General features: G+C 42.8%; 1 protein-coding gene across 1 annotated transcript in view; it reads right to left on the minus strand.

Moving 5' to 3' along the window:
• Positions 1-18,660, minus strand: part of NRK (Nik related kinase) — a 126,928-nt gene that overhangs the window by 66,435 nt on the left and 41,833 nt on the right. Inside the window, exons 3-6 of the mRNA XM_054039718.1 lie at positions 13,634-13,690; positions 5,079-5,204; positions 4,159-4,269; positions 2,394-2,484 (exon numbers count right to left, since the gene is read on the minus strand). Of these exons, the coding sequence (XP_053895693.1) occupies positions 2,394-2,484; positions 4,159-4,269; positions 5,079-5,204; positions 13,634-13,690 (385 nt within the window). The remainder of the gene's footprint in view (positions 1-2,393; positions 2,485-4,158; positions 4,270-5,078; positions 5,205-13,633; positions 13,691-18,660) is intronic.

An 18,660-nucleotide genomic window follows, 5' to 3' on the forward strand; every position in this document is an offset into this window, starting at 1 on the left:
TGGAAAGCAACCTCTAGGGTTGCAATGCATAGCAGATTTGAGCTCCTATAATACAGGGTTTCCAATGGAGCCTACTCCAGAGATGCTGGGAATTAGCCACTTTCTGCTATTTATATCAGACAGTCCAAAAGGAAAATTTAAAATTAACATGATCCATGCTAAGTTTGGCAGAATGGGTACTGTAGGGATGTACTCCCATGATAATAATAATACCTAACTCTTACATAGTGCTTTTCATTGGTCTCAAAGTGCTTTATAATAGGACACTATGGAATATAATATATACTTGGATTAAGCACTACTTTGAGGGTGTATGTGTGTGTGGGGGGGTTAAGATTTTCAAATGGTATTTTAATCTAAAACGAAAACCAACAAATAAGTGTTCAGGTGTGACTGGGAGATTTCTAGTATTACTGATTGTGGTTAAAGTTGAATAGGGTCAGCACATTAGTAAGGAAATGGATGCTTTATTCTGAATGGTTTCACAGACCTTTTTTTGCTGCACTCCTATCTCAGAATATGCTTGAGGAATGCACCATTTTATCCATCTGTTAAGTGCATTAAGAGGAGTAAGTTATGCTGTGCTCTTTTAGGCTAATGGGCGGTGGCATCTCAACATGATTTTTTAGTTGTATTGTCAAACATCATTGCTCAGATAATAAATAGGACCCACATTCAGTAACTATGTGTTTGTATTAATTAAAAAAACACCTCTGCACAATATCAGATCAATTGGGAAAAGGGTATACATAAAGTTGAGTGTTACTCATAGAGTAGCTACAGTAGTATCCAATTAGTGTAAGCAATAGAGGAAAAAGAGATTAGGAAGGGTACAACCCTATTATTACCCATGGCACCAATGAGCGGATTTTCATGCTTGACTCCAATGAAGCAAATTATTTGCATGCAACTTCTGGTACATCTATTGATAAACAGACCTCATAGAACCATACTGCAACATGAAGTTATTGTAGCACTAAATTGTGTAAGCTTATCTAATAATGGGTGGGTGTCTATTCTTTGAAGCATCATGCATTCTGTATTTTGGATGTGAAATGTTAGTCTTTTATATAAAGCCCATTAACAAGGTTGAATGACATTGGATCTCTGAAGTCTGAGTTTTCCAGCTTCTTGGCTTCCAGACATGGCTGAGCTAAATTTCTCTGAAAATATTTTAGTTTTACTTTTGTACTTTATAGAAATGTTTCAGTATTGTCTACTCACATAAAATACAGAGTACTTGCTTTATTTTTTTAATAGGCGAAAGACATCAGTTATGTTGTTAGCAGCAAAACAAGGCAGCAAACAAAACAAAACAAAACAAAGGCCTTGCTAATTTCAAGAAGTACAGCAGGAGCATTTGCCAAATGGAAAAAAGACTCCGAAATCCTGCCTCCCCTGCAGTGGGCAAAACTCCCACTGACTTCAGCGGAGGTAGGATTTCACCACATAGATCAGATCTCCACCAGGCGTCAGAGCAATGCTGCTTTACATTTACTGAGGATCTCACCCAGTATCTACACAGGATAATTTTTATTTTATTTTTGAACTCCTGAAACAATGAAACAGAGAAAACAAAAGATAAATCCTACATGAGAAAAGCACCGTTCTTGATACGCTCTCTTTAAAAATGGCCTGATATTCCCTGTGACGTCCTTTCAAAAAACCAAACTCCTAATTGTTCACATTTGCTTTTGAGCTATTGACACGGTTTTCTTTCACAGAGCTAAACTTTGTCAATAGTCTGCACACCGCGACATACCCCTTGGAAGTGGAAATGAGAGGGCTCGCAAATACTCTTGGGTGGAAACTCTTGGTACATAACTACTTTTTCATGCTGACCTTTAGACAGGGTGAAGTATATGTCATGGCCTCAGCACTGACTATCAGTTTCATTAAAAACCCACTTCTAGCAGAAAAACGGGTTAGTGGAATTTATTGCTCAAAACTGATTTATCTAAACTGTTTTGGCCAAAGAAGAGCTCTGTGTGAGCTCAAATGCTTGCCTCTCTCCCCAACAGAAGCTGGTCCAGTAGCAGATATTACCTCAGCCAACTTGTCTGGGCAGAAAGGACACGACAAGGATAATTTTCTACATTCTGAATTTGGTACTTATGCATAATGTAGTGTTGCTGTGGGCTATTAAACAGGTTCTGAGTTTGACTCTATTGGGATGGTTGTATTTCAGATGAGGAGAGCAATTTCCATGCACAGAGCCTATAAAGACCTTTGGGATCCTTCCGTATGAAAGGCACCATATAAATGTAAGTCTTTACAACTATATTTAATATATTTTTCACTCTTGGGTTATTAGATATCCTTTTCCGGTTAACACGGAAACCTCAGCATATCTTTAACTAACGGGTTTCTAGAAAAAATTGAGAGAAACTTACCTAGTTTTACTTCTGCATTTTCTGTTAAGAGAACGTTCTGTCCTTTAATATCTCGGTGGATAACGTGATTAAAATGAAGATGTGCCAAACCCTGCAAGAAAATCACATGGTTCTAGCTTTTTTCTATCCATTTCATAGCTTTGGAATTTTTGTCCCATGAAGTTCTTTTGCTTTGTTCTGGCTATATTAATGGAGAAAAGGGACTAAAATTTACTAATCTAAAATTCTTTAGCTGCGATTGGCAGCAACACGTTCATTGACACCGTTTTAGCAGTAAGAGAAGAAAGCAACAATGGGTTTGATTTTCTTCTCGCTCCCACAGGTCTGACAGCAGGAGACCATCTCTGATGACAAGAGGAGAAAGAGGCCCTAAAATTGCACACTGTAATTTCAGAATCAGAGGGATGCCCATTTACAGTATGTGTTAAAGGCACACTAAAGAGGAAACGGGAGTGTGAATAGCAAAGTGTTTGCACAGCGCGCAGAGTGTTGTGTATGGAGTATGCAGAGAACAAAAGACTGGTCGCAATGGATTAAATCCTGTATCGAGAGCCAGATTCCCGCAGACTTCCATCACCGGTGATCACATCTCCATCCGAGACTATTGTAGTTTCAAAACATTAGTTAAACGAGGCTAGAAATAATGGAATACTGTATATTGAACTGATGCAGACGAGAAGCAAAAGACCCACCAAAAATGTTTGCCCTCTCTAATATGACTAGAAACACAGCCAGCTTCTGACTGAATCCAACATTCGTCCACAATTTCCTTGCCCCACACGCCGACAGGTCACCCTCCACACATGCTCTTCGTCAGTTTTCACAGGGAGATGGGCGTAGCCCTTCCCTTTTGTTCTATGCTAACGTGTATTTATCATCTTAAGTTGCAGTATTTAAATTAAAAGGGGGCTTGTAAAGCCAAATTTTCTAATGGGGATGCCATGGCAGTGCAAGTAAAATGGCACACGTGTCCACAAAAATTAACCCGCCTTTGCACTTGAACAGTGAGTAACCGCATACCTGCGCGTCTCACAGTCAGTTACCCATTTGCCAGGGACAGATGGGAGGTTTTTACGCCTCCATTGAAAATGTGGCCTTTCATGTCCCCACATGGAGGCAGAATGCAGACTGTGGTGGGCCCTGGTAATGATAGCAAGCTGAGGTCCCCGACAACAAAATTTCCACGTGATCAGGGGAGCTACTCCATTTGTGGGAAAAAGTAATTCCCAGCAAGAGAACAGATGCCCTCAGTGATTCATGGATTTGGTATCTATTCAAATCAGCAGTCCAGTCCCACATCCAAGTGGGGTATCTGATGTTCTATCAGACAGACCACCCATCTCTGTCCCTACACAAATAAAAGACTTTAGACCCTTGAAGCCTTAATGCACTATTTTAACAAATGTCATTTGAATGGCAGTTCCCATAATACATGTTTATCTCACTGTTATTTAAAAATGGGTAAAACTCCATGGTGATGATGATAGATCAATATCTCGCTAATGGGCTTGGATCTTTTCAGCCTGGCTTACTATGTAACCCTTGCTACCAGGCTTGTCTGTGTTTCACAAAAAACAATGAGAAATTGGTTTGGTTTCTGTACTATCCAGGAGAAATAAGTAGCAAAGAATGAAGATTGGGAAGTAACTTGGGATATCCTCTTTTATTGACAACAAAGCAGCCCTCGTGCCACATCTTGTAGTTATTACAGGAAACTCTTCACATTGTCAAGTGGCAACGAACAAACTCTGTTAGCAAGACTCACCCTGAGAACCTCTCTGCAGATATACGCAATCCAGTCCTCCTTGAAACAGTTACCTTTTGTCTTCTTTACCAAATCTGTTACCGAGCCAGCTCCACAATACTCCATCACCAACTGCAGAGAGGCAAACACAAACACAACCCCCATTTAAACACACTATGGAAGTTCTGGTCTTACACGGGTAGGCTTAACTATAAACGGATGGTGCTACCTCCAAGGATTGCAAGTGGAGTAAATGTTCATTTCACTTTGCTGCTGGTGTAAAACAATCCAGCAATGCCTCTCACTTATTATAGTTCTGTGGGCACGTCTTTCTTTACTAGAGCAAATTGCGGGGCGGGGGAGAATTTTGAGAACATTCAGAAAATGTTTTTATTTCTCATTTTTCAGAGAGAACTGATTTTGAAAAAATGATCACCAATATTTTTACTGAATGTTTTGGTGTTTATTTTTCCTTCCTCTCCCATTTTTTGCTGTTTCCATTTTGCCACCGGAAAAAGAGGAAGGAAAAAAAAAAACAAGAAAAGGAGGCGCAAAGGTGGGAAAGACCTAAAAGGAACAAATGAAATCAAAACCAGGAAAACTGAAAACATGGATTTTCAATTTACATTTTCATAGGGGGAAAAAAAAGGAATTCTGTTGATTTATCTACAAAAACTATTTTGTGTTTTGACTACCTAGGAGTCTTACAGGTACCATGTCACCATAAAATGTACCAAGTCCCACTTGTGCTCCTTCTCCAATTCACTTCTCAATCAGAAGTGGGGCAGATAGGCAGGCAGAAAGTCTCTCTCTTGCAAAGTGGTCCTCAAAGCAAAATCTGGATCATTGAGTTAGACTCAGAGCTAAGCACACTGGCGCTCCCAATGAAGATTTGCTCTCCCAGGGAAATCAGATGAACACAAATGGGATTCAACCCTTACCCAGAGCTGATCATCCTGGCCTGCGGGGCTCTGCTTTACAAATGCTCCATAATACGTCGCAATATTCCGGTGATGAGAATATTTCTTTAACATATTTATTTCCAGTTTGATTTCTTCCTCCTCGTTCTGTAGCAAGAGCAGAACACAGTAAAGATGGTAGCGTATAGATCATTGCATTGTTCTCATAACCCTTTGTTCTTTGAAATCAAGGGGTAGGCCCTCCTACAATCACAGGAGCAAGCTCTTCATTCTTCTGTTTAAGACTGACACACCAGGGATTGAACCTGGCACCTAAATCACGAGCTGTTACAGCTTGAGCTCAACAGCCGTACTTGTCTAATTGCGGCTGTAATAGACCCATATCCTGTGTGGACTGAGAACAGACGGGGACCTGTAACTCACTCCTCAGTGGGTTACATATAAAGTCATTTAGTCATGGAGAAATTAACCAGATTTAAGCGAAATAAAATATCACGACTAACATTTCATATTTAAAGAGGGCTTTACACATTTTAAAGCATAGTACATACATACATCAACTAATCCATCCTCCTGATACCCCCAAGGAATTGATTATCCTCCTCGTACTGCTGCCGGGGAAATTGAAACCAAGAGAGGGAAAGTGACTTGCCCAAGGCCACAAAGCAATTCAGAGGCCAAGCCAGGATTAGAACTCTGTTCTTTTCTCCTCATTTTAGGGTTAGTCTAGCAGAGTGTAGAGTTGCCTACAGAAAACTGGACAACAGTCAGGCATCTGGAGTGCAGAAACCACTGCCTATCATGCTGAGGATTATTGTATCCATGTGCTCCCCTGTTTGCCTGTCGTATCTACCTGTTCTCTTGTCTTATACTTAGTTTGTAAACTCTTTGGGGCAGAGACCATCTCTTGTTCTGTGTTTGCACAGCACCTAGGACAATGGGGTTCTGATCTCTGGCTGGGACTTCGGAGTGCTACCGCAACATAAATAAATAACAACACTATAATGAATTAGAAATAATGTCACTGGTAGCATCTAGTGGCATCCTCCATGAGATTATCCTTCTTTGAGAACAGAAATCTCTGGTCCAATGGAGAATCCAGGCTCCTTTATAACTAGCCAGCTGGGATGTTTCTGTCTCTGATTGGCAGTTTTCTTTATGGACTCAGCTGTCTGTATTAGCATCCTCAAGAGATGGTACGTGGTTCCAAGTGAAGTGCGTGTGGATTTAGCTGCCTGCTTTGCCATTATTGGAACACTGCAGCTACATGTGCACTGTGGTAAGGAGCTGTCTGCCTGCATTGGCTAAAAGGAACCGAATCAGGCTGATAATTAGTTTACCTTTTGTTGCAAAATATCCTGGCACTTAGTAGCTGATGAAAAAGAAGGTCCCTTGGAAGAGAAAAATGGCTGGCACTTGCAGGACATTTTTCTGCCCTTTCCCACAGTTTTCCAGTAGCCTTGCCATTAAAGCATTCCATTAACTGTCAGCACGAATGTTTCACAAAAACAGTGACACTGTCCTATTCCGGCTGTATGGTGGGGAGGGGTGAGACACATGGAGGAGTGATAGGCTGGAGCCAAAACCCCCCAAGAAGTCCAAGAAGTGGGTCATCTCCTAGTATAAAACACCAAAAAAACATTCCCAATAGACACACGGTGGCCATGTGGTTACCCAATGACATTAATCCAGAAGATAAATTTTGCCAGACCATAAATACAGAAAAAATAATGGTCTTAAGCTTGAGGAAACTAGAAGTGTAAAATGGCTCCACTCAAAGCAAAATCAACTTTGAAGTATGAAAACAGCCGCTCTGCTGATCACATGGCTCTCAAGTTGCACACAGTACCCCAACTACTTCATCTATCTTACATCTGCAATGAAGAGGAAAGGGAGAACTCTGAACTCTGGGTTTGATTGTGCCCTAGATGCTATCCAGCGTAATTAAAGAAGGTGAAGAGGAGCTGGGCATAGCTGGGACAGCCACCAAGAGAATTCTAGATGACTCAAGCCGAATTCCTCACAGCAGCTCTCAGCAGGCACACACTAGAGCATCTGCTGCACAACCCTGGAAGGTCATATTTCGCTCTCCAGGCCTGGCCACCATCTTGAGCCATGGGGCATTAAGGGAGGGAGGTTTCCGCAATCAACTGGGAGTGAGAAACTGGCCAACTCTCTTGGCTAATGGGAGAAGGTCCTGCCCCTCTCTACCCATTACAAGTTCCTTCCTAGCATTCATAAGGATTCTAGAAGGGGGCAGGAGCTTTGGTTCCCTGTGGATTCTAGTCAGCACCGACATAGGGATGGAAATGGGTGGGTGGGGAGGGAAGTCAGAGGATAAAGCCAGCCTGACCTTTCAAATGATCCATTTAGATACATACATATAGCAAAAAGCATTTTCAATGCCTGAATTAATAATCCTGGGCAAAGATGGGGCCGGGAAGGAATCTGCCCCCAGGTCAGACTGGCAGAGACTTTGGGGCTTTTATCACCTTCCTCTGCAGTATGGGGTGCAAATCACTTGCCAGGATCATCTGGGCATATATCTCACATAACTCCCTGCCCTTGCAGGAGAGTTGGGCATTGGTGCACCTCAGCCCATGCTGTTCTCTGCCAATGGCACACAACAGTTTAGTCTCTGGGGGTGGGGGTGGGGGGGGGGAGGAGAGGGGCTGGAATACTTTGGTCTCATTCTGATGGTGGGTTTTGGGGTGAGGGTGGATGGGTGGTATTTAATGGCCTGGGATAGATTAGATCATCTGGTGATCCCTTCTGGCCTTAAACTCTATGACCTTCTCTCCCTCAGGGACTTGATCATTTATGGCCTCAGCCTGTGGAATTCCCCAGCTAGATGGGTTTCCCAGAATCCCCCAGTGACTAGCTCTTCTCTTTGAGCTGGTGCATTCCTGCCTCTTTTTCGTTTCTGTCTCTTTCCTTCAGAACTTTTATGGTGTCCCGGTTTGTTTGCTGGTTGCTGTATTTAAGCAAACCCAGTTTTGTTTTAAAAAGTGTATTACATGTTTTCTCCGGGGTCAGAAAGACACACAGGTATGTGGTTATAACTGAAGATGGGCAGAATAAATTGTATGCTCACCCATACCCCAGCTACTCCAGTTATAGACTTTTGTGGGGGTGATGAAACCCCCACATGCCCTTCTTCTCCCTATTAGGGCATGCAGATCTGGGGCTTAGGAGATTTGAGTTCTGCCACAGACTTCCTGGGAGCCACTGGGCAAAGTCATTGTCTCTCTTTTCCCATCTGTAAAATGAACATATTAATCCTTCCCTACCTAACTGGGGCATTGAGAATGTACATAAATGTATGTTTGTGAAGTGCACTAGTGTAATGGAGGCCATATAAGTAAGTAGGTACATGTTTTTCCTATAACCAGCTAGTACGACCCCTAGATTCATCTCTTGCCCTTATTAGCTTCCCAGAATCCTTGCAATCACCCTCCTTGCCATTCCTGATATTCCTTCACCCCCACACTACCTTCAGATGTCCTTAGGCCAGACTCCAGTATCTCTGATGATGCCCAGATACTGTGCTATGCTGCTCAGATGTTCTAGTGTTGAGAAAACGGGCTTCTCTGTTGAGACTCAGTCACTGGGGAACACACCTTGCCATCTAAACTATTCTCCCCCTACAGAGACAGAGGTGCGAATTGCACAACAGGCAGGTCTTCAAAAGGTAAAAAAGACAGAAACGGGTGTCTCCGTTTGGGAGCTGAGATACTGCGTGAAGCTGGTTACTGGAAAGTGGTAGGAGGTGTCAGTGGAAGATCAGAGGATGAGAGAGGGTAGATGGTCCTGGGAATAGCGTGCTGGTCTGGGAGTTGGGAGACCTAATTAAAATGGGGACAATAGCACTTCCATCCTTCACAGGAGTGCTGTGAGGATAAATATATGAAAGACTGAGATGTTGAGATACGATAGCAAAAGGGGTGATATAAGGGCCTTCAGTAGATGGGGGTCATGGAGAAGGAGGGGGAAGTAGCCTCAGTGGTTGGATACATCCATACGCTCATGATTCCAATCCTAATCTTCTCCTTGTTAATACTACGATGGGCCACATTTCCAAAGGGCCTTGAAATCTGCTTGTAAAGGTTGCTGGCAAAGGAATAAACGTCGCTCTCGGGTGTGCAGGCGCCGCTGCTGTTTCCCCACACAAACCGAGTTATTTCTGGGCACAGATGTTTGCATGCACAAAATTACAGGCTCATGTTCAAAGGCTATTTTTGAAAACGTGGCCCTATCCGGTAGGTAGCGACAGCACACACCTCCAACCTCAAGAGGAAACAAGATGAGGCTGATACTCACACTGCCAGGAGACTCCCTTACGACTGTTATGGCACCGATACTCATTTTTCATTTAAATAAACAGCACTTAGATAACTGGAAAGACTGAAAGCAAGAGATTCACAGGGACAGCCTGCCGCTCCCTTGGTAGACACAGCTCCACAGGGAGAGTAATTCAGTAGGAATCGGATCTCTTTGCAAACACTTTGTTTGCTAGGTGTGATCAGCTAACAGGAAGCAGAGCCTGTGTAAAGAGGCACAGAAGCACACATTACCCTCAGCTTTCATGTAGTCATTTAAAGCTCCCACGCCCCTCCCTGTAATATGACAGTACAGCACTTCCTGACAGATGTCCAGATGATCCCACCCTGACCACAGCATCCTGCTGCGATCATAAGAAAGCAGCGCCAAATCTCGCAGCGCATGCTAGACAGAGAACAGATTTACTCAGCTCTAAAGCTGCCACAGTCCTCAGCACTGAACAAGCAAAGGCTGTAACCTAAAGACAAGAACGACGGAGGCTTCTCCAGGAGGGCTAGGAAGCTCTTCGGTTCACATCACTTTATTATGAATGTGCCCCACTGTCTATTACAAGTCGACCGCCCCGGGAATGTACCCTCAGATGTGGTGCATATTCAGCACATTAGAGGGGATGCATTGTGATATTTTTCAAGACTTTACTTCATATGTTTCAAACCCGTTTTTCAAGCCCAAAGGAACAGAAAATAACTTAATCCCAGCCTGACCATACTGTTGTGCGAGAAACACTGAACCTTTAGCAGGCAACCAATTTTAGTACAGTGAATTCTTGGAGAATGAAAGTAGTTCAATCTAAAATACTTCTAATCCTGTAGTATAGGAGCAGCTCACTTAATCTCACATCAGCCCTGGGAGGTAGGGAAGAACTATTATCCCCTTTTTAAAGATGGAAAATCAAGCCCCAGAGAGACTAAGGCCTACATCAGTGGTTCTCTAACTTCTGTACTGGTGACCCCTTTCACATAGCAAGCCTCTGAGTGTGGCCCCCCTTACAAATTAAAAACACCATTATAAATGCTAGAGGCAAAGCAGGTGGAGGCTGACAACTCATGACCTTCCCCCCCCATGTAATAACCTCACGACCCCCTGAGGGGTCCTGACCCCCAGTTTGAGAACCTCTGGCCTAGATCCTTAAGGGTATTTAACTCCTATTGAAATCAAAGGGAGTTAGACACCTCAATACCTTTGAGGATCTGGGCATAAATGACATGTCCAATGTCACACAGGAAGCCTGTGGCAGAGCAGACTTGATCTCCCAAGCACCAGGCTGTCACCCTAATCCCCTGGAAACTTTTCAGCTGTGAAATGGCAGACTGACATCAATAAAACTTCTGCCTGCCGTCCTACTGCAACAAGCTCTGAACTCATAAGAGCTCTTATACTAAACAGGGCTTAGAGGGGAGAGCACCAGGGAAAACCCCAGAAGGGGTTACACCAGCTCTAAAGACTTTGCCTTGAAGCACTGCAGAATTCTTAAAAAGACACAATCAATTTTGTGTGGGATGATTCAAACCAAAGCCAACCAGATCTGTTATTGGTAAATCCTCAGCTGTGCAGCTCCCTAAGTAGTGGGTCAGATACCATCAATACACCACAGCCGCTCTGTGCTGCTACGGTGATGCAAAGCAGCTGTAAACCAGGATTAACCAGTCAATTAAGCACGATTATGGCTGCTTTGTGTTCGCAGCACCGCACACAGATACTGATGTGAATCAGTGAATCTGGGCCTCTGGGTTATCTTATCTTTCATTGAAGTTTGGTTTCCAACAGTGTACTGGTGCATACAATATGCCGTTATTTAAATGTGGAGACTATCAAATTGTGTGCAGCACAAGGGAGGAGATCTCGGTGAAGTTCCCTGCCTTGAGTTTTCACACTGATACTCCCTGTGGTTGTCTCTATCACCTGCCCATGGATCAGGCCACTGGGATCACCCCCAACCCCTGTGAATCCCTGGGGTTCAGTGGGAGGCAAAAGCTATCCATATAACAGCTCTGTGCCACTGTGTCAGCTCTGGGTCTCTGGCAGCCCCTTCCCAGCTGATCCCTTTCTTGAAGTCTGGAGATGCTCAGATCTGGGAGTCTGATTTGGGTTCACACCCTACCACACATTCAATCTCTGCCACTCCCCAAAAACCTTTCCTCTTCGGTGACTCATTTCTACAACACAATGTAGATGGCTAGGCCTGTTTCCCCAGAGCTAGAAGCAAAGTCTCAGCACTTTACTGGTACAATCATTTCAAAAATGTACCCTCTCCACAGACAGAAGAGCAAAACCTTAGTAGTTTGACCTTATATATGTACACAAGTATATTTTATAAAGATATAGAGCCTGGTTTTTATTCATACTAAGGTCCATTTGTACTACCCTGGCAGTGTAAAAGGGCCTTAAAGTGGGTGTGAGTTACACTATACTTAATCCTGCTTTAAATCCTCCTTTTCTTAGGATACGTCTACACTATACAGAGGAACAGGTGCAGCGCTGAAGCTACGCTTCACTTATTACAGTGATGGAAGGGTTTTTTCTGTCACTGTTGTAAATCCACCTCTCCCAGGGTGGCAGTTAAGTCAATTCTTCCATTGACCTAGCTACATCTACGGTGGGGGTTGGGTCAACCATAAATACGTTGCACAGGGCATGACATTTTTCACAGGCCTTGGAGTTTTACGCTGCCACCCATTGCCATAGTTTCTGTACGCTGCCAGCATGGCATAAAAGGACTTCAGGCCTTGTCTGCATTTAGAGTTATTCTGGAATAACTCTCCAGGAATAGCTATACTGCAATAACTCCATGTGAGGATACTGGTCAAGCCTTGTCTACACTAGAAAAGTTTTGCTAGCATCATGATACCGGTATAGCAATAATAGCAACCCTCCCTTCCTCCACAGCATAGACTCTGTTTACATCAGCAAAAAAGTGCTTCTGTCACCATAGTTTACGCCAGTTTCCCAAGAGACACAAACTATATTGGCAACAACACTGATGCCTTATGGGGAGAGGCATAGCTCAGTGGTTTGAGCATCGGCCTGCTAAACCCAGGGTTGAGAGTTCAATCCTTGAGGGGGCCACTTAGGGATCTGGGGCAAAAATCAGTACTTGGTCCTGCTAGTGAAGGCAGAGTGCTGGACTCGATGACCTTTTGGGGTCCCTTCCAGTTCTATGAGATACGTATAGGTATATCTCCATAAATGTGTCTACACTAGGGATTATACTGGCTCAGTTAGGTTGGTAAAAATCTACATCCATAACTGACATAGCTATGCCAGTATAAGTTTTAACTATAGACCAGGCCTTCTATTTCGGAATAAGAATGCCTTTTTCTTTACTATCTCAATCCACTTTGGAAGTGGATTACACTACACCAGAAAAGGCATTTATAGTCAAAAATAAGAATGTCCACACATGGCGTTATTATATACCTATTCTGCTTTAAATGCCCTACCTTATTCTGGATTCATTTTCACATGTAGAAAGTCCTTTAGTGTAAATGAGAATCAGGCCCACAATACGCAAGAAACTGAATTGCAGGAAACTCTAGGGGGCGAAAGTTTTTTGGCCTTTCATGCTAATATTGTCTTGAGGTGGCAAGTTGCTGTACTATAAAACCAGCTGCACTGATCAGAGGAGGAACAAAAAATCAATGCTTAGCAAATTCTGTGACACTATGTTCTAACTCTGACACCACTTTATAAATGCGAGCAAGGACTGTGCCAATTAAACTGTCTCCTTCTCTCATCTATCTGATAAAAAGAAGCAACATTTGCAACTCTAACATGTTCTTTCCTGCTTGCTGTCAGTGTGACTACAATGCCCTAGATTTTTGTACTGCACAGAGGAATAGCTGGCGTGTGAGGGGAAAGGATGTGATGAAACACAACAGGGGCAGCACAGAGCTACAGGAAATCTTCTATTTGCTATCTCTGGAAACAGATAATCAACTAGCAATAAGCAGGAAGAAAATTCTTTTCTTCATTATAGACTAGCAAAAATATACAGATTCACTGGCCCTGATTGCTTTGCTCCCATTGTACAAACATGATTGAAAACAAAAAAACTTGCTCATACAACCAGCCTCAGCACATTAGGAAAAAAACCCCAATTCCCAGCAAGCAGTACTTATGCAAGCAGATCATCTTCTCCGATAAGTTATCTAACTCTGTAGTGATCTGGCTGGTTGTTTTATATGTCCTTTTTGTTTATATCCAGACAATTGTTTTTTCCATAGATGCTCACTCACCTCAGTAACATTCATAACCTTGATTGCTGCTAGTTGTCCTGTCTTAACGTGGCGGCCCTGTGAAAATAAATGACATGCAGTAGGTAAAACAGACATGTATGTAAACCATATGTACAGTATTCACCGACTCATAGAAAAGAAGGGCTGTAAGAGACCTCAAGAGGTCAGCTTATCCATCCCCTCCCGTTGAGCCAGGATTAAGTATCTTTGCAAGCAAAATTATTCAACTGATCATCAATACAGTGATTTTGCATAGCAAGATTTTCTTGTTCAGTTGCATTAAGACAATGAAAATAACACCTGCATGATGCAAAACCATTAGGATGAAATTCAGCACTGTACAAGGTAAAGAATAGAAAACTCCTGTTTTCAGTATCCAATGTGGAATTAGTTTGTAGGTCTCAATACAGCTCCCAGGAAACAGGTGTCTCCAACCTGCAAACCAACATTTCTTGGTAATCTCAGCAGAGATGTCAAGGATTCAGTGAGCATAGAGCCCAAACGACCTTTTCATCCCTCCACGTCAGGGCGGAGACATGTTGGTGAAACGAGTGTGGATGCTGGCACTGCTTCTTTCTGTGTTGTACCCTACACATGGATAAACAGAGGACTCCAGTTTCCAGAGCTGTCAATATGGCTACTTTTCCACAGTCATCAAGGATTACCTTCAGACATTCCGCCCCCGAAGGTTCTATATTGTGAAATAAGCCTCTAGAACTCTCAGTGCTACTGCAGTTAACCGAGGGTCAGGTATCAACTTGAAAAGCTTGGGGAGGTTTTGCACTTATAGAATAATGCTCTCTGCTGATATGGGGGAACCCTTCTGAGTTTTGTAATGCCCACTGAGACTGTCTAACTGTGCAGTGCGGCGACCTAGAAATTGAGACAAGCAACAGCCTTACTTTAAAATGCACCTTTTACACTTCTCTGTTCATCAGAATGGCTAGGCCACATTGCTTAGAAGAGGTATGCAATGGAAAGTACGGTATATTACCATGCTAACCAGCACTAATCTCGTAGTTGAAGATTGCATCAAATTACACGAGTCGACATCATATAGGTTAAATGTTCCAATTATGTTTCCCCTGGGCCAGACTTGCAGAAATAGCCTTCAGCTTTTTGAGTGCAATTTCTCTCCTGCAAATAATTGTCTGCAATTTTGTACCCACAATTAACTGCAGAGGGTAAACCCTAGGAAATCAGGTATTCCAACATGAAATAGTATGATTTGTGGACACAATGATTTGCAGTTGCAATTTTACACTGGTAAAATTAGAAGCTGAGTTGATCCTTTAAAAAAAAAAACCATCAGGTCCTATATGTTCAAAATTCCATATGATAATTATTTTGGGGACTAAGTAATTTTGCAACAAGAAAAATGATTTTTTAATATCAGGCAGTATGTCACAGTCCTGTTTTCCTTTAGAAAAGATAAATTCTGCTGAATTTTTGTATATTTCTGAGTGCTCTCTTTTCGCGGGCACACTTGTGGGCCTGCAAAGCTTTTTCGCGTAACAAAGAAATCCTATAATTCTAGTTTAGCACAGAATTTAAGAGGAAGATAAAGGAGACACACCCAAAACATGTGCATGACACACACATCAGTGTGTCTGACTAGAGATCCTCTAGTGATGAGTGCTACTCCAGACAGATGCCTGCCTTTGGTCACTATCCATGTCAGCTGACGTCAGTCATGGTTAGTAAGCTTCCTTTTAGCAGCCACAGTTCCTTTGTCGGAGGCCATTGTTTGCAAATGTTTCCAGGCATTGAATGTCTTGGCAATACAGTGAGAGGACCTACCACAAAGTACAGTAATGCAGACATGCTGGCACCCCGATTTAACCCCACAGCCTGTCTGGAATTAAACATGCTGATAAATTCAGGTCTTTAGCCACTATACCTAGCAGGCAGCTGACCTCTCTAGGTGACAACAGCTTTTAAGGCAGCTGTGTGCACTGCAAAAGGATGATACACTTTGTTTGCCTTTGAGAATTTATAAGGATTCTCATCGTTGCCGTCTCACAGCTAGATTGAGGATCGAGATGGGGGAAAGAAAAGGGTTTCCTTTTGTTATAAGCAAAGAAAGTTTAGTACCAAGATAGCGTTGCATGGGGTAAAGACAATTCAACAGACTAGCCAAAAAGGGGGGACTTGGTGTTTTACTTTGATTTCAGAACATCTGCTCAATTAACTTGTCCCTTTGTATAAAAAATAGCTGTTATTTTACAGCCAGAATTATCTCCACTCCATTCAACCCTGCTGTACTTGCTTACTTTTATCCTTGTAAATCAGAAATGTCAAATCTGTCTCCATGTCAAGAAGAGAGGAGAAAAGCTCAGAGTAAATGAAGAATTTTAAGCCACTCCTGCAGATTCACTCTTGTTCCCATCTTCTCTGTGAGCTTTATCGTTTTTTTTTTTTTTTGCTTGGATTTGGGGGGCATAATCTCAGCCCTCACAAAATTCTTAAGAAAAGGTTAACATAAACGCCATGGATTAATTACTTGGGTGGAATGCAATCATTTAAAACGCTGGAGGGCCAGAATAGAGAAAATGTTTTAGCGAGGTTGGAAACATCTTATGAAACAGTTTTTTAATATTGTCATGAGACGCTAACTGTAATGCTATTTGTGGTGAAATGTGGGGTTGTGGGCGTGATTTGTGGCATGCTTTCCAGAAATAAATAAGTAATGGGTCTACACCCTAAGTTCCTTTCATAGCATAGCCTATGCATATGCTAACCTCCTTAATAAGCCTGACATAGGACGGCATTACACATGTGACAAATACACACTTTCCACACGCATCTAGATATGCGCAAAAAGGCCTTTCCCACCAAATATGCTGGAACTACTACAAGGCGGGTGCATAACTGGTTTGAAAATCGTTCCCAGAGAGTAGTTATCAGTGGTTCACAGTCATGCTGCAAGGGCATAACGAGTGGGGTCCCGCAGGGATCGGTTCTGGGTCTGGTTCTGTTCAATATCTTCATCAATGATTTAGATAATGGCATACAGAGTACACTTATAAAGTTTGCAGATGATACCAAGCTGGGAGGGGTTGCAAGTGCTTTGGAGAATAGGATTAAAATTCAAAATGATCTGGACAATCTGGAGAAATGGTCTTAAGTAAATAGGATGAAATTAAATAAAGGACAAATGCAAAGTACTCCACTTAGGAAGGAACAATCAGTTGCACACATGCAAAATGGGAAATGGCTGCCTAGTAAGGAGTACTGCGGAAAGGAATCTGGGGGGGGGTCATAGTGGATCACAAGCTAAATATGAGTCAATAGTGTAATGCTGTTGCAAAAAAAGCGAACATCATTCTGGGATGTATTAGCAGGAGTGTTGTAAGCAAGACACAAGAAGTAATTCTTCCGCTCTACTCCGCGCTGATTAGGCCTCAACTGGAGTATTGTGTCCAGTTCTGGGTGCCACATTTCAGGAAAGATGTGGACAAATTGGAGAAAGTTCAGAGAAGGGCAACAAAAATGATTAAAGGTCTAGAAAACATGACCTATGAGGGAAGATTGAAAAAACTGGATTTGTTTAGTCTTCAGAAGAGAAGACTGAGAGGGGACATGATAACAGTTTTCAAGTACATAAAAGGTTGTTACAAGGAGAAGGGAGAAAAATTGTTCTTCTTAACCTCTGAGGATAGGACAAGAAGCAATGGGCTTAAATTGCAGCAAGGGCGGTTTAGGTTGGACATTAGGAAAAATATCCTAACTCTGACAACTGTCAGAGTGGTTAAGCACTAGAATGAATTGCCTAGAGAGGTGGTGGAATCTCCATCTTTGGGGATTTTTAAGAGCAGGTTGGATAAACACCTGTCAGGGATGGTCTAGATAGTATTTAGTCCTGCCTTGAGTGCAGGGGACTGGACTAGATGATCTCTTGAGGTCCCTTCCAGTTCTATGATTCTATGACTAAAGAGACAACATGACAGTCATGACACACTCCACTGTAGCTCTCACACACAGCCTCAGTCATGGGAGACAAAGGGAACGGCAGAGAGGGCACTGGACTTCTCCCAGATTTTATTCTAAACATCCAACAAGAATGTTAACATCCATTTGGACATTTACCAGAGAGGGGCCCAAGGGATGCCTTGTCCAATGAATAACAGTCCCCAGGCTGTCAGCACCGGCTGCAAGCCAGAGTCCCAGCCTGAGACTTGAACCCAGAACCTCTCAACTATAAGGTGAGCATGCTACCACAGGGGTGGCTCTTTAAAAATGTTTTAGGCAACTCTAATTAACCCTGGCTACTGGCCTTTCTGGCAGAATGGCAGTGATAATACAAGTAAAATCACTGCTCCCTTAGCTTGTCAGCTGCGGCAAATTTCTTTTCCTGGCAAGCTTTATAAGTGGTTTTTAACATCTTCAGCCCCACCCTGAAGTTCTCACTCAAGCCACCTTCCTGAGTAAAGAACAAGTAAAGACTTTTTGTGTGTGTGTGTATATGTGTGTGTTTTGTTTATCAATAACTTTCAGAGGTTATGCACAGTTCATGGGAACTCTTGTGCACTGTTACTTCTCTAGCAGCCGCAAGGGTCTGTTTCGGTAAGCTTGGCAAAACTGGTATCTGATTTCTAAGAGGTGTTGCTTTTGTTTTTTTGCTTAAGGCCACCCACTGTTGTTTTGACCGTTTCATTGCTGAGTAATATCAGCCACTGTGTTTATGCTGTGGGACATCTTAACAAGCCAGTCATTTAGAGTCAAATTCTGGGCACTTCACTGACGTGAGTAGTCCCACAGTGAGTAAGAGAAGTGGCCCCTAAAAAAGGAAATTGCTTTGAAAACACCTTCCAACAGCAGGAAAGGGTTAAAGGGCTTCCTCACCCCACCCCGCAAATGACAGAGGCTAAAAAGCTATTCATTTCTAAAGCTGTTTTTCTGCAGAGTGCTCAAAGGGAGCTAGAGGCTTTTGGGTGGCAGCGTCCTGTGTTAGGCTAGTCTATTATCTCACGCTTCGGGCTCAGCAGAATTGGGCTGACGGTGTTTGTGAGGGAGTGACTCCATGT

Source organism: Malaclemys terrapin, chromosome 9 (genome assembly GCF_027887155.1).
Source record: "Malaclemys terrapin pileata isolate rMalTer1 chromosome 9, rMalTer1.hap1, whole genome shotgun sequence".
NCBI classification, from domain to species: domain Eukaryota; kingdom Metazoa; phylum Chordata; order Testudines; family Emydidae; genus Malaclemys; species Malaclemys terrapin.